The sequence below is a fragment of the Astyanax mexicanus genome, chromosome 3 (genome assembly GCF_023375975.1).
Source record: "Astyanax mexicanus isolate ESR-SI-001 chromosome 3, AstMex3_surface, whole genome shotgun sequence".
NCBI lineage: Eukaryota > Metazoa > Chordata > Actinopteri > Characiformes > Acestrorhamphidae > Astyanax > Astyanax mexicanus.
The window spans coordinates 15,194,037-15,220,168 of NC_064410.1; the positions used below are offsets into that span (position 1 = coordinate 15,194,037).

Below are 26,132 nucleotides of genomic sequence, written 5' to 3' on the forward strand. Positions count from 1 at the left end.
AAGAATGAAGCAAGAAGAAGAAGAATGAAGCAAGAAGAAGAAGAATGAAGCAAGAAGAAGAATGAAGCAAGAAGCAAGAAGAAGAAGAAGAATGAAGCAAGAAGAAGAAGAAGAAGAAGAAGAATGAAGCAAGAAGAAGAAGAAGAAGAAGAATGAAGCAAGAAGAAGAAGAATGAAGCAAGAAGAAGAATGAAGCAAGAAGAAGAATCAAGCAAGAAGAAGAATGAAGCAAGAAGCAAGAAGAAGAAGAAGAATGAAGCAAGAAGAAGAAGAAGAAGAAGAATGAAGCAAGAAGAAGAAGAATGAAGCAAGAAGAAGAAGAAGAATGAAGCAAAAAGAAGAATTAAGCAAGAAGAAGAAGAAGAATGAAGCAAGAAGAAGAAGAAGAATGAAGCAAGAAGAAGAAGAAGAATGAAGCAAGAGGAAGAATAAAGCAAGAGGAAGAAGAATGAAGCAAAAAGAAGAAGAAGAAGAAGAATGAAGCAAGAAGAAGAAGAATGAAGCAAGAAGAAGAATGAAGCAAGAAGAAGAAGAATGAAGCAAGAAGAAGAAGAAGAAGAATGAAGCAAGAAGAAGAAGAAGAAGAATGAAGCAAGAAGAAGAAGAAGAAGAATGAAGCAAGAAGAAGAAGAAGAAGAATGAAGCAAGAAGAAGAAGAAGAAGAATGAAGCAAGAAGAAGAAGAAGAAGAATGAAGCAAGAAGAAGAAGAAGAAGAATGAAGCAAGAAGAAGAAGAAGAAGAATGAAGCAAGAAGAAGAAGAAGAATGAAGCAAGAAGAAGAAGAAGAATGAAGCAAGAAGAAGAAGAAGAATGAAGCAAGAAGAAGAAGAAGAATGAAGCAAGAAGAAGAAGAAGAAGAATGAAGCAAGAAGAAGAAGAAGAAGAATGAAGCAAGAAGAAGAAGAAGAAGAATGAAGCAAGAAGAAGAAGAAGAAGAATGAAGCAAGAAGAAGAAGAAGAAGAATGAAGCAAGAAGAAGAAGAAGAAGAATGAAGCAAGAAGAAGAAGAAGAATGAAGCAAGAAGAAGAAGAAGAAGAATGAAGCAAGAAGAAGAAGAAGAATGAAGCAAGAAGAAGAAGAAGAATGAAGCAAGAAGAAGAAGAAGAATGAAGCAAGAAGAAGAAGAAGAATGAAGCAAGAAGAAGAAGAAGAATGAAGCAAGAAGAAGAAGAAGAATGAAGCAAGAAGAAGAAGAAGAATGAAGCAAGAAGAAGAAGAAGAATGAAGCAAGAAGAAGAAGAAGAATGAAGCAAGAAGAAGAATGAAGCAAGAAGAAGGAGAAGAATGAAGCAAGAAGAAGGAGAAGAAGAAGAAGAAGAAGGAGAAGAAGAATGAAGCAAGAAGAAGAAGAATGAAGCAAGAAGAAGAAGAAGAACTAGAAGAATGAAGCAAGAAGAAGAAGAAGAAGAAGAAGAAGAATGAAGCAAGAAGAAGAAGAATGAAGCAAGAAGAAGAAGAATGAAGCAAGAAGAAGAAGAATGAAGCAAGAAGAAGAAGAAGAAGAAGAATGAAGCAAGAAGAAGGAGAAGAAGAAGAAGAATGAAGCAAGAAGAAGAAGAAGAAGAATGAAGCAAGAAGAAGGAGAAGAAGAAGAATGAAGCAAGAAGAAGGAGAAGAAGAAGAAGAAGAATGAAGCAAGGAGAAGAAGAAGAATGAAGCAAGAAGAAGAAGAAGAAGAATGAAGCAAGAAGAAGGAGAAGAAGAAGAAGAACGAAGCAAGAAGAAGAAGAAGAACTAGAAAAATGAAGCAAGAAGAAGAAGAAGAAGAAGAAGAAGAAGAAGAATGAAGCAAGAAGAAGAAGAATGAAGCAAGAAGAAGAAGAATGAAGCAAGAAGAAGAAGAATGAAGCAAGAAGAATGAAGCAAGAAGAAGAAGAATGAAGCAAGAAGAAGAAGAATGAAGCAAGAAGAAGAAGAATGAAGCAAGAAGAAGAAGAAGAAGAAGAATGAAGCAAGAAGAAGAATGAATCAAGAAGAAGAAGAAGAAGAAGAATGAAGCAAGAAGAAGGAGAAGAAGAAGAAGAATGAAGCAAGAAGGAGAAGAAGAAGAATGAAGCAAGAAGAAGGAGAAGAAGAAGAAGAAGAATGAAGCAAGAAGGAGAAGAAGAAGAATGAAGCAAGAAGAAGGAGAAGAAGAAGAAGAAGAAGAATGAAGCAAGAAGAAGGAGAAGAAGAAGAAGAACGAAGCAAGAAGAAGAAGAAGAACTAGAAGAATGAAGCAAGAAGAAGAAGAAGAACTAGAAAAATGAAGCAAGAAGAAGAAGAAGAATGAAGCAAGAAAAAGAAGAAGAAGAAGAAGAAGAATGAAGCAAGAAGAAGAAGAATGAAGCAAGAAGAATGAAGCAAGAAGAATGAAGCAAGAAGAAGAATGAAGCAAGAAGAAGAAGAATGAAGCAAGAAGAAGAAGAATGAAGCAAGAAGAAGAAGAATGAAGCAAGAAGAAGAAGAAGAAGAAGAAGAATGAAGCAAGAAGAAGAAGAAGAAGAAGAAGAATGAAGCAAGAAGAAGGAGAAGAAGAAGAAGAATGAAGCAAGAAGGAGAAGAAGAAGAAGAAGAAGAAGAATGAAGCAAGAAGGAGAAGAAGAAGAATGAAGCAAGAAGAAGGAGAAGAAGAAGAAGAAGAATGAAGCAAGAAGAAGGAGAAGAAGAAGAACGAAGCAAGAAGAAGAAGAAGAACTAGAAGAATGAAGCAAGAAGAAGAAGAAGAACTAGAAAAATGAAGCAAGAAGAAGAAGAAGAAGAATGAAGCAAGAAGAAGAAGAATGAAGCAAGAAGAAGAAGAAGAATGAAGCAAGAAGAAGAAGAAGAATGAAGCAAGAAGAAGAAGAAGAATGAAGCAAGAAGAAGAAGAATGAAGCAAGAAGAAGAAGAAGAATGAAGCAAGAAGAAGAAGAAGAATGAAGCAAGAAGAAGAAGAAGAAGAAGAATGAAGCAAGAAGAAGAAGAAGAATGAAGCAGAAGAAGAAGAAGAAGAAGAAGAAGAAGAATGAAGCAGAAGAAGAAGAAGAAGAAGAAGAAGAAGAAGAAGAAGAAGAATGAAGCAAGAAGAATGAAGCAAGAAGAAGAAGAAGAAGAATGAAGCAAGAAGAAGAAGAAGAATGAAGCAAGAAGAAGAAGAAGAATGAAGCAAGAAGAAGAAGAAGAATGAAGCAAGAAGAAGGAGAAGAAGAAGAAGAAGAATGAAGCAAGATGAAGAAGAAGAATGAAGCAAGAAGAAGAATGAAGCAAGAAGAAGAATGAAGCAAGAAGAAGAATGAAGCAAGAAGAAGAAGAAGAATGAAGCAAGAAGAAGAAGAATGAAGCAAGAAGAAGAATGAAGCAAGAAGAAGAATGAAGCAAGAAGAAGGAGAAGAAGAAGAATGAAGCAAGAAGAAGAAGAAGAAGAAGAAGAATGAAGCAAGAAGAAGAATGAAGCAAGAAGAAGAAGAAGAATGAAGCAAGAAGAAGAAGAAGAATGAAGCAAGAAGAAGAAGAAGAAGAAGAATGAAGCAAGAAGAAGAAGAAGAAGAATGAAGCAAGAAGAAGAAGAAGAATGAAGCAAGAAGAAGAAGAAGAAGAAGAATGAAGCAAGAAGAAGAAGAAGAATGAAGCAAGAAGAAGAAGAAGAAGAAGAAGAAGAAGAATGAAGCAAGAAGAAGAAGAAGAAGAAGAATGAAGCAAGAAGAAGAAGAAGAAGAAGAAGAAGAATGAAGCAAGAAGAAGGAGAAGAAGAAGAAGAAGAATGAAGCAAGAAGAAGGAGAAGAAGAATGAAGCAAGAAGAAGAAGAAGAAGAAGAAGAATGAAGCAAGAAGAAGAAGAAGAAGAAGAATGAAGCAAGAAGAAGAAGAAGAAGAAGAAGAATGAAGCAAGAAGAAGAAGAAGAATGAAGCAAGAAGAAGAAGAAGAATGAAGCAAGAAGAAGAAGAAGAATGAAGCAAGAAGAAGAAGAAGAATGAAGCAAGAAGAAGAAGAAGAATGAAGCAAGAAGAAGAAGAAGAACTAGAACAATGAAGCAAGAAGAAGAAGAAAGCAAGAAGAAGAATGAAGCAAGAAGAAGAAGAAGAAGAAGAACGAAGCAAGAAGAAGAAGAAGAAGAAGAACGAAGCAAGAAGAAGAACGAAGCAGAAGAAGAACGAAGCAAGAAGAAGAATGAAGCAAGAAGAAGAAGAAGAATGAAGCAAGAAGAATGAAGCAAGAAGAAGAAGAAGAATGAAGCAAGAAGAAGAAGAATGAAGCAAGAAGAATGAAGCAAGAAGAAGAAGAATGAAGCAAGAAGAAGAAGAATGAAGCAAGAAGAAGAAGAAGAATGAAGCAAGAAGAAGAAGAAGAAGAATGAAGCAAGAAGAAGAAGAAGAATGAAGCAAGAAGAAGAAGAAGAAGAAGAATGAAGCAAGAAGAAGAAGAAGAATGAAGCAAGAAGAAGAAGAAGAATGAAGCAAGAAGAAGAAGAAGAATGAAGCAAGAAGAAGAAGAATGAAGCAAGAAGAAGAAGAATGAAGCAAGAAGAAGAAGAAGAAGAAGAATGAAGCAAGAAGAAGAAGAAGAAGAATGAAGCAAGAAGAAGAAGAAGAAGAATGAAGAAGAAGAAGAATGAAGCAAGAAGAAGAAGAAGAACGAAGCAAGAAGAAGAAGAAGAACGAAGCAAGAAGAAGAAGAACGAAGCAAGAAGAAGAAGAAGAAGAACAAGAAGAAGAAGAATGAAGCAAGAAGAAGAAGAAGAAGAATGAAGCAAGAAGAAGAAGAAGAAGAATGAAGCAAGAAGAAGAAGAAGAAGAATGAAGAAGAAGAAGAACGAAGCAAGAAGAAGAAGAAGAACGAAGCAAGAAGAAGAAGAAGAAGAATGAAGAAGAAGAAGAACGAAGCAAGAAGAAGAACAAGAAGAAGAACAAGAAGAAGAACAAGAAGAAGAAGAATGAAGCAAGAAGAAGATGAAGAATGAAGCAAGAAGAAGAAGAAGAATGAAGCAAGAAGAAGAAGAACGAAGCAAGAAGAAGAAGAACGAAGCAAGAAGAAGGAAGCAAGAAGAAGAAGAATGAAGCAAGAAGAAGATGAAGAATGAAGCAAGAAGAAGAAGAAGAATGAAGCAAGAAGAAGAAGAAGAAGAAGAAGAATGAAGCAAGAAGAAGAATGAAGCAAGAAGAAGAATGAAGCAAGAAGAAGAATGAAGCAAGAAGAAGAAGAATGAAGCAAGAAGAAGAAGAAGAATGAAGCAAGAAGAAGAAGAAGAATGAAGCAAGAAGAAGAAGAAGAAGAATGAAGCAAGAAGAAGAAGAAGAATGAAGCAAGAAGAAGAAGAAGAATGAAGCAAGAAGAAGAAGAAGAATGAAGCAAGAAGAAGAAGAAGAAGAAGAAGAAGAATGAAGCAAGAAGAAGAAGAAGAAGAAGAAGAATGAAGCAAGAAGAATTAAGCAAGAAGAAGAAGAAGAAGAAGAAGAAGAAGAATGAAGCAAGAAGAAGAAGAAGAAGAAGAAGAATGAAGCAAGAAGAATTAAGCAAGAAGAAGAAGAAGAATGAAGCAAGAAGAATTAAGCAAGAAGAAGAAGAAGAATGAAGCAAGAAGAAGAACGAAGCAAGAAGAAGAAGAAGAACGAAGCAAGAAGAAGAAGAAGAACGAAGCAAGAAGAAGAAGAAGAAGAAGAAGAATGAAGCAAGAAGAAGAAGAAGAATGAAGCAAGAAGAAGAAGAAGAAGAATGAAGAAGAAGAAGAATGAAGCAAGAAGAAGAAGAAGAACGAAGCAAGAAGAAGAAGAAGAACGAAGCAAGAAGAAGAAGAAGAACGAAGCAAGAAGAAGAAGAACGAAGCAAGAAGAAGAATGAAGCAAGAAGAAGAAGAACGAAGCAAGAAGAAGAAGAACGAAGCAAGAAGAAGAAGAACAAGAAGAAGAACAAGAAGAAGAAGAAGGAAGCAAGAAGAAGAAGAAGAAGAAGAAGAAGAATGAAGCAAGAAGAAGATGAAGAATGAAGCAAGAAGAAGAAGAAGAAGAATGAAGCAAGAAGAAGAAGAAGAATGAAGCAAGAAGAAGAAGAAGAAGAATGAAGCAAGAAGAAGAATGAAGCAAGAAGAAGAAGAAGAAGAATGAAGCAAGAAGAAGAAGAAGAAGAATGAAGCAAGAAGAAGAAGAATGAAGCAAGAAGAAGAAGAAGAAGAATGAAGCAAGAAGAAGAAGAAGAAGAATGAAGCAAGAAGAAGAAGAACGAAGCAAGAAGAAGAAGAAGAAGAACGAAGCAAGAAGAAGAAGAAGAAGAAGAAGAAAGAAGAAGAACAAGAAGAAGAATGAAGCAAGAAGAAGAACAAGAAGAAGAATGAAGCAAGAAGAAGAACAAGAAGAAGAACAATGAAGCAAGAAGAAGAAGAAGAAGAAGGAAGCAAGAAGAAGAAGAAGAAGAAGAAGAATGAAGCAAGAAGAAGATGAATGAAGCAAGAAGAAGATGAAGAATGAAGCAAGAAGAAGATGAAGAATGAAGCAAGAAGAAGAAGAAGAATGAAGCAAGAAGAAGAAGAAGAAGAATGAAGCAAGAAGAAGAAGAATGAAGCAAGAAGAAGAAGAAGAAGAATGAAGCAAGAAGAAGAAGAAGAATGAAGCAAGAAGAAGAAGAACGAAGCAAGAAGAACGAAGCAAGAAAAAGAAGAAGAAGAAGAAGAATGAAGCAAGAAGAAGAAGAATGAAGCAAGAAGAATAAAGCAAGAAGAAGAAGAAGAAGAAGAATGAAGCAAGAAGAATAAAGCAAGAAGAAAAAGCAGAAGAAGAAGAAGAAGAAGAACCAATAATTAAACACAACTCTAGGCAAAACACATACCAGCGTGTCCTGCGGTGTTTCCATTAAGACAGAGTCCACCTGCCGATGGAGCACATTGTGGCTGGGCGTGTGGGCAGGGCTGATAGGAAAAATGGGAGCACCCCCGCCACTGCCCCCAATGAAGCTCTGCAGGGAGGTCAGCTTGAAAATCTGCTCTGGATCTGGTCGCTCACCTACTCATGCACATGCCCAGACACACAAACAATCAATAATTAGAACTCTCGGTCACTTAGGTCATAAAGAACACATTGTCTTGAAAGACATATCATGTATTTTAAATAGTGACTGGGCAATCTTTTATATAAGCTTGATTTAGTGTGTAGCTTATGATCTAAGCACTGCATACTGAGTTTTCACTGCTCCAAACTCTGCAGAAGTGCTGTTGGTACTTGAGCATCTATTTTTTAAAGCAAACTTCTGGATATTACACTACACATGCAAACTCAACTTATTTGGGCAATGCCAGAAAATCACATGACCCCAGGGAGGGAAAATAACACAATTGGGGTGTTTTTAACATGTTAATTTTAGGGTGTATTCACTTTTGTTCTCAGCAATTTACACTTTAATGGCTGTGTTGTTATTTTCAGAGTGGATCTATTCTGCTATACAAGCTGTACACTATTTGCAGAAATGTAAGAGGTGTACTCACTTTTGTTGAAAACTGTAAATACAAAAATATGTTTATACACATACCCCCCCTATGTGATTAATAAAGGATTGCCCTCTCTTACTTTCTTATAACAGCCAAATAATGCATTGACAACAGGTAATTTTAAATAGCAAAATTTAGAAATTGGAATTTAAATATAAAAAAGATATCACACAAATAAATGAAAACACTCAGTATGTATGAGGTTATGATGGAACAGAAGTTACAGGTGTTTGTGTATTACTTGATTCAGTGGTGTCGAAAGCTGCTGCACTAGTACTATGAAAGAGGTACTAAACTCACCAATCTGACAGAGGGACTCAAAGGGAGACCAGAGAAAAGGGTTCTCACTCAGACTCTTCTGATAACACTCAGCTCCTTTTCCTAAGCGATCTGTTTTGCTATAGAAAGAGAGGAAGACATTGGATCAGAGATTTCTAAAGTCTCATTAATAATTAGTTTTTTTTCTAGACACTAAAACATCCATAGTTATTCTCATATCTCATGAGCAATGAGTGACTAAAGTCCTCTTTAGCAGTCTGTGTTTAATTGCCTTCTCCAAACAAAGCTCAAAACACAAACAGCTTGACAGATCTCTTTGTTTAAAAACTGTTAGTGAATGCTCATTCCCTGCTACCTGATTCTATTCTAGATCAATTAAACACACTGCCTACACATTTTTTGTCAGGGTTTTCTGGAGCATTTTATAATTATGCCGGCCACCTAACCCCCTACGTCCACCACCTCCCAAAATTTGCCACATTAACGCATGCATAGACAATGAAAGAAGGCTGCATCACAGTGAGGCAGAATAGCAGCATTTGTTGGTTAAATATGATACTGTGCCAGCCATCATTTGCTGCTACGCCAACATTTTTTTTATCAGCAAAACGCAAATTTTCTTGCAACTTGATAGCCTTCAACAACCTGTTGTCGTTGTGGAAAGGACATGTGAGGGCCAATAATTAATAATCTAAATATCTTTCAGTCTTACACCTGTAGAATAAGTAGCCAGCAGTGATGTTACCAGTAGTGAGAAAAAAAACCCAGCAATGAAAATTGCATTGCACAATTGCACATTTAATTTCCACAACAAATGCGTGTGATGATAATTTAATTATTAATAGTGCAATCTACAAAGGTGAGTTAAATGATACATTTTAAACAAATTATGATACATATTTTATTAAAAACTAAACACAAACACAACTTTATTTAAGTTACTCCCCAGTAATTTGGTCACATACCAGTAGATTTGCCCAAGCAGTGCCAATGTGAAACAGGAGGAGTCGCCAAACTCTGTTACAATGTCATCCTGGCTCTTCTGTTTGTTCAAGACTCCTCCTGTGAGAATCTGCTCACCCTCTGCCAGCCTGATAAAAGACAAAACATGTTAGGAGGAGTATTATTTGTTTTGACAGTTATGCTCAACTATCCATGTATTTTAGGTTTAGTAGTTTGTCGTTTTGTTGAGCGTCCTTGTCTGTTCATGTTCCACAAATGACCACAGGCCATAAATTCTTACTGATGAGCACTCGCTTGTGTGGAGGAGGATATTAAGGAACAGATAAAAGGAGCAAAATGCTTACGATTTCTACTCCTGCTCAAGAACATTCATACATGCAAAAATGTTGCCGCTGATTGGCAAACAGCTCTAAGAAACCAGGGGGCAGCGAGACAGACAACAGTTTGAAATGTTTTACCATAAAGATAATTTTTACACTTATAACAGTCTGTAATGTCATGTGTTACTTTACAACATGTGTAATGCCCTGCTATATGCTGTTCAGCCACTGACCTAGTCTTAGAGTCTCTGTAAAATGCCAAATCCACTGGAGATCCCATGTAAATCTATAGTTACACAGAGGTGGGAAGTCCAGGTCCAGAGAGTAAAGATCCACCCCAGGTTTTGTTGGCTGAGCCACATCAGAGCCACCCAGGGAGTTTGAACAAAACCCTGGGGTGGATTTTTACTTTCTGGACCTAGACTACCCACCTCTGCTGACACAAGATAACTAGTAACTAGAGTAAACAGAACAACTTAATTCACTTAATAAGAAAATAATAAAACACTGAGATAATGTGAAGCTCTAAATATTTATTAATTAGTAAATATACACTGTTCATTGAATTCCACTTCAAAGACCATTGGGTAATAGCACAACATTTATAAATGTTCTAAACATACACACCTACCTCTTAATTAAACTTCGCTGGTGGAGTTTCATAGACAAATTCTAAACATTTGTTGCTTAGCTCTGAATTACTGGGCAAACACTGATATGTTATTTGCACAAATAACACAGGAACAAACTGCTTGTTTTTCTGAAAAACAAACTGCCGTGCTCCTATCTGACGAGTGTTGCTGCCATGAATCCTAATTTATGAGTTGAGGTGGACACAGTGCTTTTCCTGACCGACTCGTTTTTCTGAATATTTTCTTTTACTAGCTACTGCAGACAATGGAGGTTGAGGAACAGTGTCGTGCTTGTGGTGTTTTGTAATAACAAAATCGTCCATATTTTTTCAAATTTTTGGTGTAAGAATGCTAATCCAGGATCATTGAAAGGTTATTGAATTGTATTAGACAGCTGATGAGAGAAAATCTTAGGACATTACTTTTATTCTAAGATGCTTGATAAATGATGCCACTGTAAAAAAGAACATGTAAACAGAGTCTAACATATTCATTGTAATACAATATAAGTGCCTTTTACCATAAATTCATAATCAGACTATTTTTTTTAATATAGATGTATTTAGCATTAGACCTGCGTTTTTCCATAAATTTAAAGCCTGCCAATCAACATTTTGGTTCTTACTTGCTGAGCTCCACACAACATTTGGCAAGGAGGTATTTGCATTGTGGTGTCGTGCAGCTGTGCCCTTTGAGGAGATGGTATGCCTTGTAGGCCTTTCCCGATCTATAATAACACGTGGCCAGGAGGAAGAGTGCGTCTTCCGAATGCACTGAAAGGAACAAACAAGAAAATAGTTTAATTAAAACTCACCTCTGACCTACTCTGAGTCAGATTAGTGAAGTGTAAAGCTTTATTTTAGCAGTATATCATAAAAGTAAGTAAGAAATGTAATGATTGGGTCAATAAGAAGCGAAGACACTGTGGCAGGTAGTCAAACATACAATCATGTGTTGTGTAAACAGATTAAAGTACAGTAAAAACAACATTTTCCACAAACATAAATAGCCACAAAATTTTAGTTTTAATAATCAGTTTTTCTCAGTGTATCAAAAATTATTTCCAAAGCAAAACTGTTCATGTTGACCAAACCCACAATGACTTTTATTCCATACTTGATGCCTCATTTAAATGTCAGATTATCTAAGCAAATACAATTTGGCCTGTGAGGTATTTCAGAAATAAGAGAGTTGGCCCACTGTTAAGCAAGTTTTTATAATTAAAGATAACAAATTTGAACACTGGGTGTCGCCATCACATGAACCCAATCTACAACGCTCCTCATCTTTCTTCTTTCCTTCAATATGCATACATTAATGTACCTTTTGGGAGAACATGTACACTACAAAGAAACTGAAAAATAGTCTGTGAATGCAGCAGATTTCAGGCACGATGGGACAATTCAGTTCAAGAAAAGTGTGTATGATTAATTTGTCAGGAATCAGTTGCCGTAATGATGGAGTATAATATTAAGAGATATTATTAAATAAAACATCAATTCGAAAGTCTCCCATTCACCACCAAAGCCACCAGGCTACTCCCAGGTTTGCTCAGGCTTCTGAGAAACACTGAATTGATCAACAAAGAAAGCTAATTTTGAAAAGTAGCTAATTTGCCTAAACATGGAGCTTGTAATCTAGAGTAAATTATGAATTTAATTTTAGATTATATTCCCTTTAGGGTCGCCAAGTGTTCCAGCGGTCTAAAGCGCTGCCACTATGATTGGGAGATTGCTGGTTTGAATCCCGGTCATGTAGCTAGCACACGCCTCCTCAAACACATGTGTAGTCGACCACCGGCAATGCTACATTAGCAGCAGTTAGAAAAGAGGCGATGGATGACTTCACGTGTTGGAGATGTCTGCTAGTCTTCACCCTATTTGTGTTTTGGAATCACTTGTGATGTGGGATATATAGCTGAGTAGTGGAACAATTGGCCAAGCTAAATTAGGAGAAAAACAGGAGAATGTACGTTATAGCTAATTTCAACAATGTTATCGCAATTGAGTCACGCTCTAGGAGATGCTTGATACAAACAAAACTACTCCAATCTTGGCTATACAGATTATATTATATATTTCCATGTTATTTTTTTTTCTTTTTTTAAGCAAAAGATTAACAAGACAGTAACACTGGTGTATGATCTACAGGACATAATGGAAATTAATGTTTAGTACTACTGATTATGTGTCATCATTGAAAAGATTTTGAACCCTACCTTCAGCATAGAGCCTCTCTGCCAGAAATACAGCATCTCTGTAGGCATAGTGGTTTAAAGCGTGCCAGACAGCAGCCTATAGACAAACAACACAGCAGACATAAATATATTACAAAAGGTCAAAGCAAGAGGTTGTGGATTATATGAAACCAAACTGCACGCCAAATCAATGTTAGTTTTACTGAAATCCCAGTGGTGACGGAATGGCATAGTGTCAGCTTAAGACATGGCAAACGTTAGTTTCTAAGTGTCCCAGATCTACTAGACCTAGGTCTCTTAAATTAGAGATAACATTTACAAAGACAGTGGACTAGAACATCAACCTAGCAAGCATTTGCGAACATCTAACCTAGTAAACTATAGGTTTAGAGATAGGGTCTAATAGGGTCAGAGACTATCAGTGCTTTGACATCCACCTTGTTGGTCCAGACTAACCTTTTTACACAAACATTTGGACCAGAGAGTCACTCCAAACCATCACTGACCATCCGTAAATTTTGCATTTCATTTTGAAATCAATGGACAAGAGTCTGGAGGAAGAGTGGAGGAGCACACAGTGCAAGCTGCTTGAGGTCTCGTGTAAAGTTTTCACAGTCAGTGATGGTTTGGAGAGTCACGTCATCTACTGGTGTTGATCCATTAGGTTATATCAATTCCAAAGTCAGTGCAGTGTTTTTCCAGAAAATCTTACAGCTCGCTTCCCTCTGCTGACAACTTTTATGGATATGAGGATTTTATTTTCCAATAGGACTTATCATTAAAATTTTATTTTGGCTGCAAGCCATAATCATCAACAATAAAATAAATAAACGCTTAAAATAGAGCACTTTGAGTAATGCATCTGTGTAATATGAGTTTCACATTGTGAGCTAAATTACTGGAATAAAGTAACTTTTCAATAATAGTCTATTTTTTAGATGCACAAGTATGGTTAAAATATTTACGTAATATTTGCTCTGTTTTAAGGTGCACATAAAAGCCAAACTGGCAGCTGGGGGTATTGATTAACAGGCATAAACAAAATAAACAAGACTGTGACTTGGCAGCAACACAGACTGATTTTTTTTTTTTTAAACAAAGAAATTTGTCGATAAAAAGGTGTCAGGATTTTATATTAAAATGCAGCCCACAATTATTTATTATGTTTATTTATTTGACAGTGGTAAAAAAACAAGCTAAAATGGCACAATATCAGTAAGATGAAGTAGTGCCAGTTGCTAAGTGGCAGCTGGGACCGAGGTATTAAAGAGTTTAATTACATATACCCTGAAAAGAAAATCAAATAAGGGGCTGCCAGAGATAGTGAAGCGCAACGTCTCAGCTGATGTGCAACTAGCTAACTAGAAACACGTAAAAAAATAGCAACGGACTAATAAGTATCTCCAGGTTATGTTAAATGCATGTGCTCATCTAATATGGTGTAGCTGGTTTTAAACCATTCACCTAACATTTAAAATAAACGTTAAGACACATACGCAAGCTGAGCTAATAAACTGAGCAGCTGGAGGACTAACTGGGTAGGTAACAGACATGAAGACAATATGAACTGTTATAGTAGGTAAGCAGCTCTGCGGATAGCCCGGCATTATTAACTATACAGTGGCTCTTGTTTATTTAGGTGACATGACAGCTATACGAGAAAGGAGCATGACAAATCCCAGCAGTAAAGAGTAATTTGTGAGCTAGGTGATTAAACACAGTAACATTACTAGCTAGCTAAATAACAGGCTAGCTCGCCTTGCTAACATGGGATACTCCTAGCTACTAACACTGCACGCAGCGGCCGATCCTGACAACTTGTAAACGGCCAGACGCTCGTCAGTAAACTTCATAACTTAAACACAATCTTTAGCAATAATTATACAGACAGCAGACCCGAGAGCTCTGAGGGGTAACTAGCCAGCTAACCTAAGCTAACGTTAGCTAACCAAGAGGAAAGAACGAACCCGCTAGCATACAGGCTAACTTTAGCCCCGCTTTCCAGCACCAGAGAGACCGAAAACAGCAGGTTTAGCGTTAAAATACTCTGCATTTCAGGTGTTTAAATCACGGTAATATCCCGTCTGTTCCACCCTGTAGGATTCAGGGGTGCGTTTGTTTAGAATCCTGTCAGACAGAGAACAGCCCTGCGGTTTGAGGAGCAGAGCGCCGAACAGGCCGAAGCCAGGAGCTCAAAATCACCCCGAGTAAAGTTGTGAGTTTGGCTTATGGGTGAAACTCTCCCCGCCGCTCCGGGTTACACACAGCGGCCTAAATCTGTGGCTGAATACCTGTACAGGTTCCTGCAACACCGTCATTCCGTCGCTTTGGCCGGCCTCCTGGACTGCCCCTCCGCGCTCCCTCTCCGCTCCGGTCTCTGTATGTTAGCCGGGGAGAAGCTAAATGCTAACAGCGTCAGATTTGAACAGCACTGACCGTTATCGGCCACCGAACACCGCCGATTCAAACTCGCCTGCCACGGAAAGAGCCGAGAACTGCCGGAAAACAACGAGCTCCTATGCATGCCATTAATACACATGTCCAAATGTTTGTGGACACACCTTCTAATGAGTGCCTTCCAGTATTGTAAAGCCCGGATAAGTTGCACTTATGCAATTAAAATAAAATAAATAAGTAACAAAATAGTCTTAATACTTAAATCAAATGTTTTGAGTTAAATGGTTAATAATCTTTTTAGAAGTATATTAGAAGTAAAAGTAACGTTAATGTTTTAATTCCTTAATTGCCAATTAGTCATGTGCCCAAACACTAAACATATTAATTAAGTGAAAATAATGTCAATATATATTTTTTCTTTTGTCTTATATTCTGTATATTGTTTCATGTATTTTATTAACCATATAATGTATAAATTAGTGCAGAAATCGGATGTGGCTGTCAAAATAATAATTTGCCTTTATTTTAAATATCATGGAAAATCATCCAGAATCATGTACAAATAGTTGGGTTTGATTCACACATTTGTGACACTTGTGCTAGAAAATATAAAACAAACACAATGTTGACAAGTTTTGTAAGTAGGGAACAATCGGAGGGGGTAAACATTAAGAAAACAAAAAAGTAAATAGCTCTGTACTATATATTTACACAGCGTGTGAAAGCCGATGGCAGCCCATTGAATTTCTAATATCATACTGCACACTGGCATGTATTCCATCTATCAATCAATCAATCAACATTTTTTTCCACTCTGTCATACATTAAGGCTAACCCTCATTTTTAATGCAGCCAAGCATTTACAAATTTAAAGGGACTGAAAAATAAGTTTAAATTATAAAACAAGAAAACAATGTAAGTTTCAATTAAGAAGAAATAAAATAAACTCAGAATAAAGGATATGCAGAGAGGCTAAAGAGATACATAAAAAATATAATAAAATAATATAAACACAATTAAAGAAATAGAGGACTAAACGAACACCACAATTATTATTAATTAAAGGTTAAAAAAAATAATAGACAAAATAAATTAAATAATAATAAATAATATTTTTTTGTGCGTATGTATTGTGTTTTTGTCATTTGGCGACACTTAGAGGCGATGCACTGAAATTACAACTATTAAGACATCCTTTATGCACACATTGTATTAAGCATTATTTGGGTAAAATAAAATAAATTAAATCAGACAATTTCATTCACTTACTGAAATAATCGTTTAACGTGTTTCCACTTAGCCTAGATTATATAAACATGCATAAAATGTTGCGCTGGAGTTGTTGGAGATGGCAGCGTTGGCATTATTGGAAAATATTGCTAATGGCCGAATTCATTGAGAGCGCATTTTTCGTGACCATTTCTGACTTATAAACCGTTTCAGATTTCCAAGAGCATAAGAGGATAAGAAAACAAGCTGAGTGCGTGATGGGTGGCTTCTTGGTGAGCAACTCATTTAAATGAAAGCATTTATTATCCATCCTAGAATGATACATTTAAAACATGGGTAATTATTAGTTATTACGCTACGCGTCTTGCGACACTTGCGTACGTGGGATTCTGCCTACGCACGGTTTGATAAATGATTTATCAAACCGTGCGTAGGCAGAATTCCACGTACTTTCTCTTAGTACATCACAATCAACTTGAAATCAAGCGCAAATGCACGAAAGCAGCACACTTGCCACGACTCCTCCCTCAATTACGCAGAGTATAATGTTATATTATTATTATTATTATTATTATTATTATTATTATTATTATTATTATTAATAATAATATTATTATTAATAATAATAATAATAATAATAATATTATATACGCATAGCGTATAATTACCCATGTTTTAAGTTTTATTATTCTAAGATAAATGCTTTCATTTAAATGCTTTAAATGAGTTGCCTACCAAAAAGACACACGTCACGTACTCAGCTTGTTTTCTTATGCTCTTGGAAATCTAAAACTGCTTATAAGCCAGTCATCATCATGGGCCAAAAAAACATAATGATCACGGAAAATGCGCGCTCAATGAATTCGGCCATTAGCAGTATTTTCCAGTAATGCCAACGCTGCATCTCCAACAACTCCAGCGCAAACCTGATCTAGGCTAAGTGGAAACACGTTAAACGATTATTTCTGTAAGACAATGAAACTGTCTGATTAATTTACTTTATTTTACCCAATAATGCTTACTTCAATGTGTGCATAAAGGATATCTTAATAGTTGTAATTTCAATGCATCGCCTCTAAGTGTCGCCAAATGACAAAAACACAATACATACGCACAAAAAAAAGGCGTACGCCCAAAACAAAACTTCCGTGGGGGAACGCACTTTCACACGTTCAAGTCAAATTTAGTACATCAGACCGTGAGCGTGAAATATGGCGTACGCAATGTTTTTGTGCGTACGCACCTTTAGTACATGAGGCCCCTGATCTCTAATACATTTATAATACATCACGTGATATTAAATGTGCGTGCACAACATCTCACGCTTGCTGTGATTTATAAAGAAATACTTGCCGTGAAAACGAGCGTACATTTCAGCAAGGTTTAAGGCGTCCGTATTCCTTTAGAAGATTGCAAAGAGAGCGGGAATTAGTGACATCATGTGGTAAGTAAATAGCAAGTAAATGCGCAAACTACCCTCATGCATACTAAGTTCATACCGCATAAATCAAGACTAAGAACGAAAGATTAAGCAGGATTAACCCATATTTGTTTAAATATATTTTTGTCTGCATGTATAATGTTTCAATGTTTGCTGTATCTTATTCTGCTTTATATGAAGTATTATTTTTTGCACTAACTTGTGTATTTCACGCTGTAATGTATTTCAATTTTATTTGTATTATCTGTTTTGTTTTATCTCACAATTTTAAAATTCAAAGGAGATGTATCTAAAGTATCAGTATTCAAATGTATTATTACTATTATAATTATTATTATCACAATTTTATTATTATTATAACAAATTATAATCCATAATAAAGAAAGAGAAAAATGTTTTGGGTTGCAGTTGCAGATAATTACGAGCATAAACAGCTGTACCTAATTGCAAAAAAAATAACAGCTCTACAAATAGATTTTTTTGTGAATGATGATTGCTGATTAAAGAGCCGATTTAGGTTTCAAGGAGCCATTCTCGAGGAACTGTGTGCTAAGTTGGGCACAGATTTATAGAGACCAATGGATCATGGAATAAATGTACATTTACAGGTTTTTTTTACAACTATTGGAAAATATGTGCAGGTGAAGCAGCATTTTTGTATCTGAACACTTTCTTCTAACCTCTCTAATAGTTTGGCTTGTTGAGCTACATTATTAACTGCTGCAGCTACATGTTGGCTAAAAGCATCAATTAACACATTCTTCCCCACCTCGACCTCCGACACAAGGACTTCTACTTTACAGTCTCCAAAATCTTGCTATTGTCCCACTCAGTATGAATGGGAAATCCCACTTTAAATATTCATTGAAGGATTTGCATGGACCTTTTATTGGTAAATGTGGGCGGTATAGAGGCAGAACATGAGACTGGGTCACCTGCGCACATTTATAATTTACAAAGAGGAAACAGCGCTCAGGTATACATACACATGCCATTTCCTGTTTTTTGTGCATGCGCACACATTCTCTTCAAAATTTACACAGAGTTTTATAAGTGAGGCCTTAGCACTATGGTTCAAATGAGATTAAAATGTCTGTAAAAATTTATATATGGGTCAATGATGTATAAGGATTTTCAACATGCCAATTTTAAAATTCTAACAATAAGTATATCTGTAATATCTGTTGCAATTGTTCCAAAATTTTAAATGTTGTGAACACCAACTCATATTAAAATTTTAGATTGAGTGATTTTAGTGTATTTTCATTTAGAATTGGCCTTGGCCTTACAAAATGTCATGTGGTGCGACTGTGATTTATGTTAAAATTAATACATTTCCTTAATATACTTTATTTTTATTTTACAAATTCCCACTAATATAAAGTGTCTATAAATAAAGTATTTGCATTATTATCACAATTATTGGCTTTAATGTAGTTAATAGGGTAATTTTTCCAGTAAATCCTATAAAACTGTTAAAATGTGTTCTAAAACACCATTAACTTCAGCATACTGCCATACAATATTTCAGCAACAGAAAAATTATACTTTATATTAAATTTAATACAGTACTGTTATTATAGGTTTCACCACACGATGAGTGGTTGCTCCAAATAACAATACATTTAACAAAATAAATAAATACAAAAATAGAATTCCAAACAAAACCAGAATTGTTTTCTATTTTTTTCCCCAATTTTTCCCTAATTTATATGACCAATTACCCAACTCACTTATTCAGACTTCCCCTATTACTAGTGGTGCCCCAACACCAGGAGGATGAAGACTAGCACACGCCTCCTCCGATACATGTGAAGTCAGACTCCGCCTCTTTTTGAGCTGCTGCTGATGCAGCATGATTTAAACCAGATTCAATTAAAGTATCAAAGATTTGTCATGAACACCAATGTTTCATAAAGTTTTTTTTTGTTTTTGATTAACAAAAATCTCATCACAATGTAATATATGTAAAACAAAAGTGTTATGATGTGTTGTAAGTGCAGCAAACATTATGGCAAACCAAAAAAAAAACAGGTTTGAGGGTGCATTGTGTCAGTACCTAAACTATGTTGGAGAAAGCTTTCTAAAAATTACTAGATGTTCTCAATTGTTACAATTGTTTTTTGCTTGTTTCTGGTTGCACTATAACCATTAAGGGACAATTTAAGTAAAAACAAAATAAATAAAAACTTGTTTTTAACCATTTCTTTATCATCTGTAGTTTAATAAAACATTTTTGGGGCCATATTGCCCAGCTATATACCTCCCTATAACTTATTTGTGCAGCATCTGAAGACAAAACCTGGTTTTTAAATTTTAAGGTGCCTCTAACAGTTGTTAATTTGCCTGGAATCATTACATCATATTTCTGAATATTTTGGCCAGCATCTCACCTCAAGTCTAATTGCTGCAGGATTAGAATAAACACGCTGCCTATGGTGAGCGGTTTTTACTTTGCTTGACAGCGGCATCTGGTAAAATAGATTAACAGTTAAAGAAATACATAAAAGTTAAAAGACATACCTATTTTTTTTTTGCATTTTTATAATTATATTTTACAAAGATTAAACATTCTCTGTAATTTTGACTCAAAATGACTCAAATTGCATTAAAATATTTTCCAAAAGAAAACCCTAAAATATAGTACTTTATGTATACATGTCATCAACTAAATATAAAAGCACAAAAAGTGACAATCTAACCCTTATATCGATCATGGAAAACACTCTGCAATGGTCGCACCATATGACATTTGGTCGCACCACATGATGTTTTCAAGTTCAGTCAGAATTTACAGGCAGAGAATTGGCCACCTAAACAAAATAAGCTAACTTCCCACAAAAGGTCACTATGAAATTTATAATCAAAATATATATTTGTAGAAATAACCTAATATTCATTATTTTTTTGAGGTCATACCACATGATATCCAAATGTGGCAACTTCATACCAGCTGTAAAAAAGGTTGTTTATCAAATTTGAGAGAGAGTTACAAACTTGCTTGCAGCTTCCATAGGTCCCTGGCAAACTAGTAAATTATGCAACTTCCTGTATTTAAATTGGTTTTAACATAAAGGTCCCAAAGTAGTAGTTTCTTGATGGTCGCACCACATGATATTCTATAAAATGGAGACTTTCCGACAAATTTTGCTTGTATATTTTGCTTGCCTGAAGAACGCCACCACTCCGCAGTGACAGGTCTGAATGACTACCAGCCAGTAGCCGTCAAGCCGATAGTCACAAAGTGCTTTGAAAGACTGGTTCAGACCCACATCAAAGCCACCATCAACGTCACTGTGGATCCACACCAGTACGCATACAGGAAGAACCGATCCACAGAGGATGCCATTTCCTCCAGGGTCCACACTGCCCTCACCCACCTGGAGCAGAAGGATTCCTACGTCCGTATGCTTTTTGTGGACTTTACATCTGCTTTCCATGATTCCTCAGACACTGATAACCAAACTATCCTCACTTGGACTGATCTCTTCCCTGTGCAACTGAGTCCTAGACTTCCTGACCAACAGGCCGCAGTCTGTGAGGATTCACAACATCTCCTCCCCCTCCATAATCCTCAGCACTGGCTCCCCTCAGGGCTGTGTGCTGAGCCCCTCCTGTTCACACTGCTCACCTATCCATCCAGGCTGTTGTATTGTGAAGTTTGCGGACGACACGGCAGTGGTAGGATGCATCACGAACAGAGATGAGTCCAGATACAGGCAGGAGGTGGAACACCTGGAGGGTTGGTGCAGAGAAAACAAAAAAAAAACACTGCATCAATGTAAAGAAGATGAAGGAGATGATTGTGGACTTCAGAAGAGGCCAGCATGCCCACCTCCCCCTGCACATTGGAGGATCTGCGGTGGAAGTGGTTGACAGCTACAGATACTTGGGTGTGCACCTGAGCAGCATCCTCACCTGGAGCAACAACACTTCCACTCTGGTCAGGAAGGCACATCAGCGGCTCTACTTCCTCAAGAAGCTGAGACGAGCTGGACTCGGGTGCACAGTCCTCACTTCCTTCTACAGATGTGTGTTGGAGAGCATCGAGTGCTCCAGCATCAACTTGTGGCATTCTACAGACAGGAAAGCTCTGCAGAGGGTGGTGAAGGATGCACAGAGGATTGTTGAAGTCAGCCTCCTCAGCACCACGGACATCTACACCTCCAGATGCAGGAAAAGGGCCAGATACATCAGGAAGGATCCCACCCACCCAGCACACGCACTTTTTGTCCCGCTCCCCTCAGGCCGGAGGCTGCGGAGCAAAACAACCAGACTCAGAAACAGCTTCATTCCAGAAGCTGTAAGACTCTTAAACTCCACCTAACAACACACTGCACTGACACCAAGTCATACTTAATTTTTTTTGCATTTTTATAATTATATTTTACAAAGATTAAACATTCTCTGTAATTTTGACTCAAAATGACTCAAATTGCATTAAAATATTTTCCAAAAGAAAACCCTAAAATATAGTACTTTATGTATACATGTCATCAACTAAATATAAAAGCACAAAAAGTGACAATCTAGCCCTTATATCGATCATGGAAAACACTCTGCAATGGTCGCACCATATGACATTTGGTCGCACCACATGATGTTTTCAAGTTCAGTCAGAATTTACAGGCAGAGAATTGGCCACCTAAACAAAATAAGCTAACTTCCCACAAAAGGTCACTATGAAATTTATAATCAAAATATATATTTGTAGAAATAACCTAATATTCATTATTTTTTTGAGGTCATACCACATGATATCCAAATGTAGCAACTTCATACCAGCTGTAAAAAAGGTTGTTTATCAAATTTGAGAGAGAGTTACAAACTTGCTTGCAGCTTCCATAGGTCCCTGGCAAACTAGTAAATTATGCAACTTCCTGTATTTAAATTGGTTTTAACATAAAGGTCCCAAAGTAGTAGTTTCTTGATGGTCGCACCACATGATATTCTATAAAATGGAGACTTTCCGACAAATTTTGCTTGTATATTTTGCTTGCCTGAAGAACGCCACCACTCCGCAGTGACAGGTCTGAATGACTACCAGCCAGTAGCCGTCAAGCCGATAGTCACAAAGTGCTTTGAAAGACTGGTTCAGACCCACATCAAAGCCACCATCAACGTCACTGTGGATCCACACCAGTACGCATACAGGAAGAACCGATCCACAGAGGATGCCATTTCCTCCAGGGTCCACACTGCCCTCACCCACCTGGAGCAGAAGGATTCCTACGTCCGTATGCTTTTTGTGGACTTTACATCTGCTTTCCATGATTCCTCAGACACTGATAACCAAACTATCCTCACTTGGACTGATCTCTTCCCTGTGCAACTGAGTCCTAGACTTCCTGACCAACAGGCCGCAGTCTGTGAGGATTCACAACATCTCCTCCCCCTCCATAATCCTCAGCACTGGCTCCCCTCAGGGCTGTGTGCTGAGCCCCTCCTGTTCACACTGCTCACATATGACTGCTCACCTATCCATCCAGGCTGTTGTATTGTGAAGTTTGCGGACGACACGGCAGTGGTAGGATGCATCACGAACAGAGATGAGTCCAGATACAGGCAGGAGGTGGAACACCTGGAGGGTTGGTGCAGAGAAAACAAAAAAAAAACACTGCATCAATGTAAAGAAGATGAAGGAGATGATTGTGGACTTCAGAAGAGGCCAGCATGCCCACCTCCCCCTGCACATTGGAGGATCTGCGGTGGAAGTGGTTGACAGCTACAGATACTTGGGTGTGCACCTGAGCAGCATCCTCACCTGGAGCAACAACACTTCCACTCTGGTCAGGAAGGCACATCAGCGGCTCTACTTCCTCAAGAAGCTGAGACGAGCTGGACTCGGGTGCGCAGTCCTCACTTCCTTCTACAGATGTGTGTTGGAGAGCATCGAGTGCTCCAGCATCAACTTGTGGCATTCTACAGACAGGAAAGCTCTGCAGAGGGTGGTGAAGGATGCACAGAGGATTGTTGAAGTCAGCCTCCTCAGCACCACGGACATCTACACCTCCAGATGCAGGAAAAGGGCCAGATACATCAGGAAGAATCCCACCCACCCAGCACACGCACTTTTTGTCCCGCTCCCCTCAGGCCGGAGGCTGCGGAGCAAAACAACCAGACTCAGAAACAGCTTCATTCCAGAAGCTGTAAGACTCTTAAACTCCACCTAACAACACACTGCACTGACACCAAGGACAAATTACTGTTTACAAACACTGTCACTTTAAACCGCACTGAGACACTTTATCTTCTACTGCTCTAATTCCATATCATGCTGCTATAGAACACTTGCACTCTGGACTTCATGTTGCTGCAACCTGTCTACTCTCTCTATTTTTTTTTTATTCTTTATTTTATCTATATATCTATTTCAATAACAGCTCTTGGGTGTAAACTGGATCGTGAGATCACAATTTTGTTTCACCTCATGTACCACATGTGATGCAAATGACAATAAAATCTCCTTGAATCCTTGTATATTACGATGAAAATAAAATTACTAATGCTTTGCAATTTTGTACAGGACTAAAAAACACTTTGAAAACCATGTCGAAAAGGGCAAAAAAATTAAATATATAGGTTAGGAGTAATTTTAAAGAAGTTTTCAAAACAATAGTCATGGTGGGACAGTCGCACAACATGATATTTTGACACTTTAAATAACTAAAACTTTTTGATGAACTAATTATTTTTAAAAAGTAAAAGTAAGTGCACTACATATCTATGAAAACTTTTTATGCTTTTAAACCTTTTTTAATTGAAAAAAATGTAGTTGGACACAAAATTTAGGCGTCACGTTATTGACCCATATACACTGTATGAAAAATGATTTTTTTCAAATAGCATTTGTGAAGTTAAATATATAATTTTTTATAGTGGGGGGGTCCCACTGGTCTTAGAGATGATCGGAAAACTAAGGATTATAGATGCCACACACTACAGGATCATAGTACATGGTTTTATAGTATATAATTACAGTTTTTGGATTGTCAGAACAAGCAAATTTGTTTCAAAATCAGCCCAGTTATCCTGTAGTGTGGGCCAGGCGTAAACCTGAAGCATTTTTGGTTAGGTGTGCTTTGTTTATACACAGGCAAAACAATGCAATCAAAAGCATTAAAATGTTTGACATGAAACCATGTAAGAACATACTCTCTGCTCACTGGTCAAAGTTGTATTTAAAGGGGACAATAATGTAAATATAGAAAGATAGTAATGTGTAGTTTATCATGGAGCAGCAGCCAGTATGGCATTTGTATTGGGTGCAGTAATTGTTTTGGCAATATACCAGGTCAAACTAAAACTGCACAGAGATTTAGCTCAAACTTGCAGGGTATATCGGTTTGTGTGGTCAGATCATCTCACCACAAATTAACCACCTCAGAGTTTCTTTGAGACCAGACATTTTGGGACCTCACCGGGAACATCTCTCCTGTGTGAATGCGCTGGTGTCTCTGGAGATGACTCTGTTGATTAAAAGTCTTTTTACACTCTAAGCAGTTATATGGTTTTTCTCCGGTGTGAATTCTCTGGTGTACTAGGAGGTTACTTTGAGTAGTAAAACTCCTCCCACACACTGAGCAGTCATGTAGCTTTTCTCCTGTATGAACACGCTGGTGTCTACGGAGATGACTCTGTTGATGAAAGCTCTTCCCACAAAGTGAGCAGTGATACGGCTTCTCTCCAGTGTGAATTCTCTGGTGTTCATGGAGATGACCCCGTTGAGTAAAACTCTTTCCACAGTCTGAGCAGCTATATGGCTTTTCTCCTGTGTGAATTCTCTGGTGTTCTTGGAGATTACTGTGTGTATTAAACCCCTTTTCACACACAGAGCAATAATATGGTGTCTCTCCGGTATGAATTCTCTGGTGCACTTGGAGATAATTATGTGTATTAAAACTCTTCCCACAGTCTGAGCAGTCATACCTCTTTTCCCCTGTATGAATACGGTGGTGTGTTTTGAGAAGACTCTGTCTAGTAAAACTCTTCCCACAGTCTGAGCAGTGATATGGTTTTTCTCCTGTGTGAATGTGCTGGTGTTGTTGGAGGTGACTTTGTGTAGTAAAATTCCTACCACAGTCTGCGCAGTGATACGGTTTCTCTCCAGTGTGAATGCGCTGGTGTACTAGCAGATTACTGTCTGATGTAAAACTCTTCCCACAGTCAGAGCACTGATATGGTTTTTCTCCAGTGTGAATACGCTGGTGTTTTTGGAGATGACCCTGTATAGTAAAACTCTTTCCACAGTCTGAGCAGTGATGTGGCTTCTTTTCTGTGTGACTGAACTGGTGCTGTTTAAGACTTTGCTGATGATTAAAACTTCTTCCACAGTCTGAGCAGAGATATGGCTTCTCTCCTGTGTGAATTCGCTGGTGGACTAGGAGATTACTCTGTCTAGTAAAACTCTTTCCACACTCTAAGCACTGATACGGCTTCTCTCTTGTAGGAATATGCTGGTGTGTTTTGTTGCAATGACTCTCTGTGGTAAAATGTTTCCGAGTCTTAGCCGTAATATGGTTTCTCTTCTTTGTGAATGCACTGGTGTGTCCTGAGAGCACATTGTTGGATAAGATTCTGCCCACAGTCTGAGCAGTGGTCATTTTTTCCTTTTCTGCATTTTGTCCAAGAGATGGGGTCGTGTGAAGAGGCCCTTGGGATGTTTGCTTATTACTGGATACTCCTCTTGATGCCATAGCCTTATATTTATTCTCTTTCTATAGTTTAAGAATTAAATGGGAAATGTCCTGATTGTGTGTGTTTCTGGAAGTAAATTTAAGCTCTGTGGGATCCTGGACTGTAGTAACTGCAGAAAACTTGGAGCAAGATGTCATTCATTTCTGAAAAAGAAAGAAGAAAATCTTAAGTCATTGTCACAAAATCATGAAGCCTAACAGTATGTGTCCATTAAAACTTGAGCCTAGACGCATCGAATTCTTTATGATAGAGGAAGTCTCTAAATGGAGTGGTGCATGCTGGGTTTATTCAAATAAATCCAGTCGTCGTGCTGTATCAGCCGATTGGGGAACAGTAGGCTGCTATATCATACTCATACGAGCCTCACACACACAGACATGCCCACACCCTGAGCTGAGAGATACAGCTTGGCAGAACGCGTTTAAAAAAGTGCTAGTAGACACGTATGGTAAAGTAGTAAGGTACATAAATGTGACTACTGTAGACACCCATGATCCCTGCTCTTGCTCTGCCACTGTAAGCACGATAAATGGGAGTTATT

The 26,132-nt window shown here is 37.4% G+C and overlaps 2 protein-coding genes across 7 annotated transcripts in view; both read right to left on the reverse strand.

Annotated features, from left to right (window-relative positions):
* The window catches only part of cdc27 (cell division cycle 27), a 40,670-nt gene extending 26,370 nt beyond the window's left edge, over positions 1–14,300 (reverse strand). The window contains exons 1-6 of the mRNA XM_049476107.1: positions 14,118–14,300; positions 11,848–11,923; positions 10,255–10,402; positions 8,680–8,805; positions 7,736–7,833; positions 6,781–6,953 (exon numbers count right to left, since the gene is read on the reverse strand). Of these exons, the coding sequence (XP_049332064.1) occupies positions 6,781–6,953; positions 7,736–7,833; positions 8,680–8,805; positions 10,255–10,402; positions 11,848–11,923; positions 14,118–14,144 (648 nt within the window). The 5' untranslated portion in view covers positions 14,145–14,300. The remainder of the gene's footprint in view (positions 1–6,780; positions 6,954–7,735; positions 7,834–8,679; positions 8,806–10,254; positions 10,403–11,847; positions 11,924–14,117) is intronic.
* Positions 14,301–16,527: 2,227 nt separating this feature from the next.
* The window catches only part of LOC103036137 (zinc finger protein 345), a 38,961-nt gene continuing 29,356 nt past the window's right edge, over positions 16,528–26,132 (reverse strand). Inside the window, exons 2-3 of one of the 6 annotated variants that reach the window (XR_007438332.1) lie at positions 22,659–25,734; positions 16,528–20,629 (exon numbers count right to left, since the gene is read on the reverse strand). Coding sequence is in view for 1 of the 6 variants with exons in the window: in XM_022663543.2 (XP_022519264.2) it covers positions 24,259–25,590 (1,332 nt within the window). In the remaining 5 variants the exon portion in view is untranslated. Of the gene's footprint in view, positions 25,735–26,132 lie in introns of all 6 variants that reach the window. The other 5 variants (XR_007438330.1, XR_007438331.1, XR_007438328.1 and 2 more) reach the window with 5 other exon arrangements.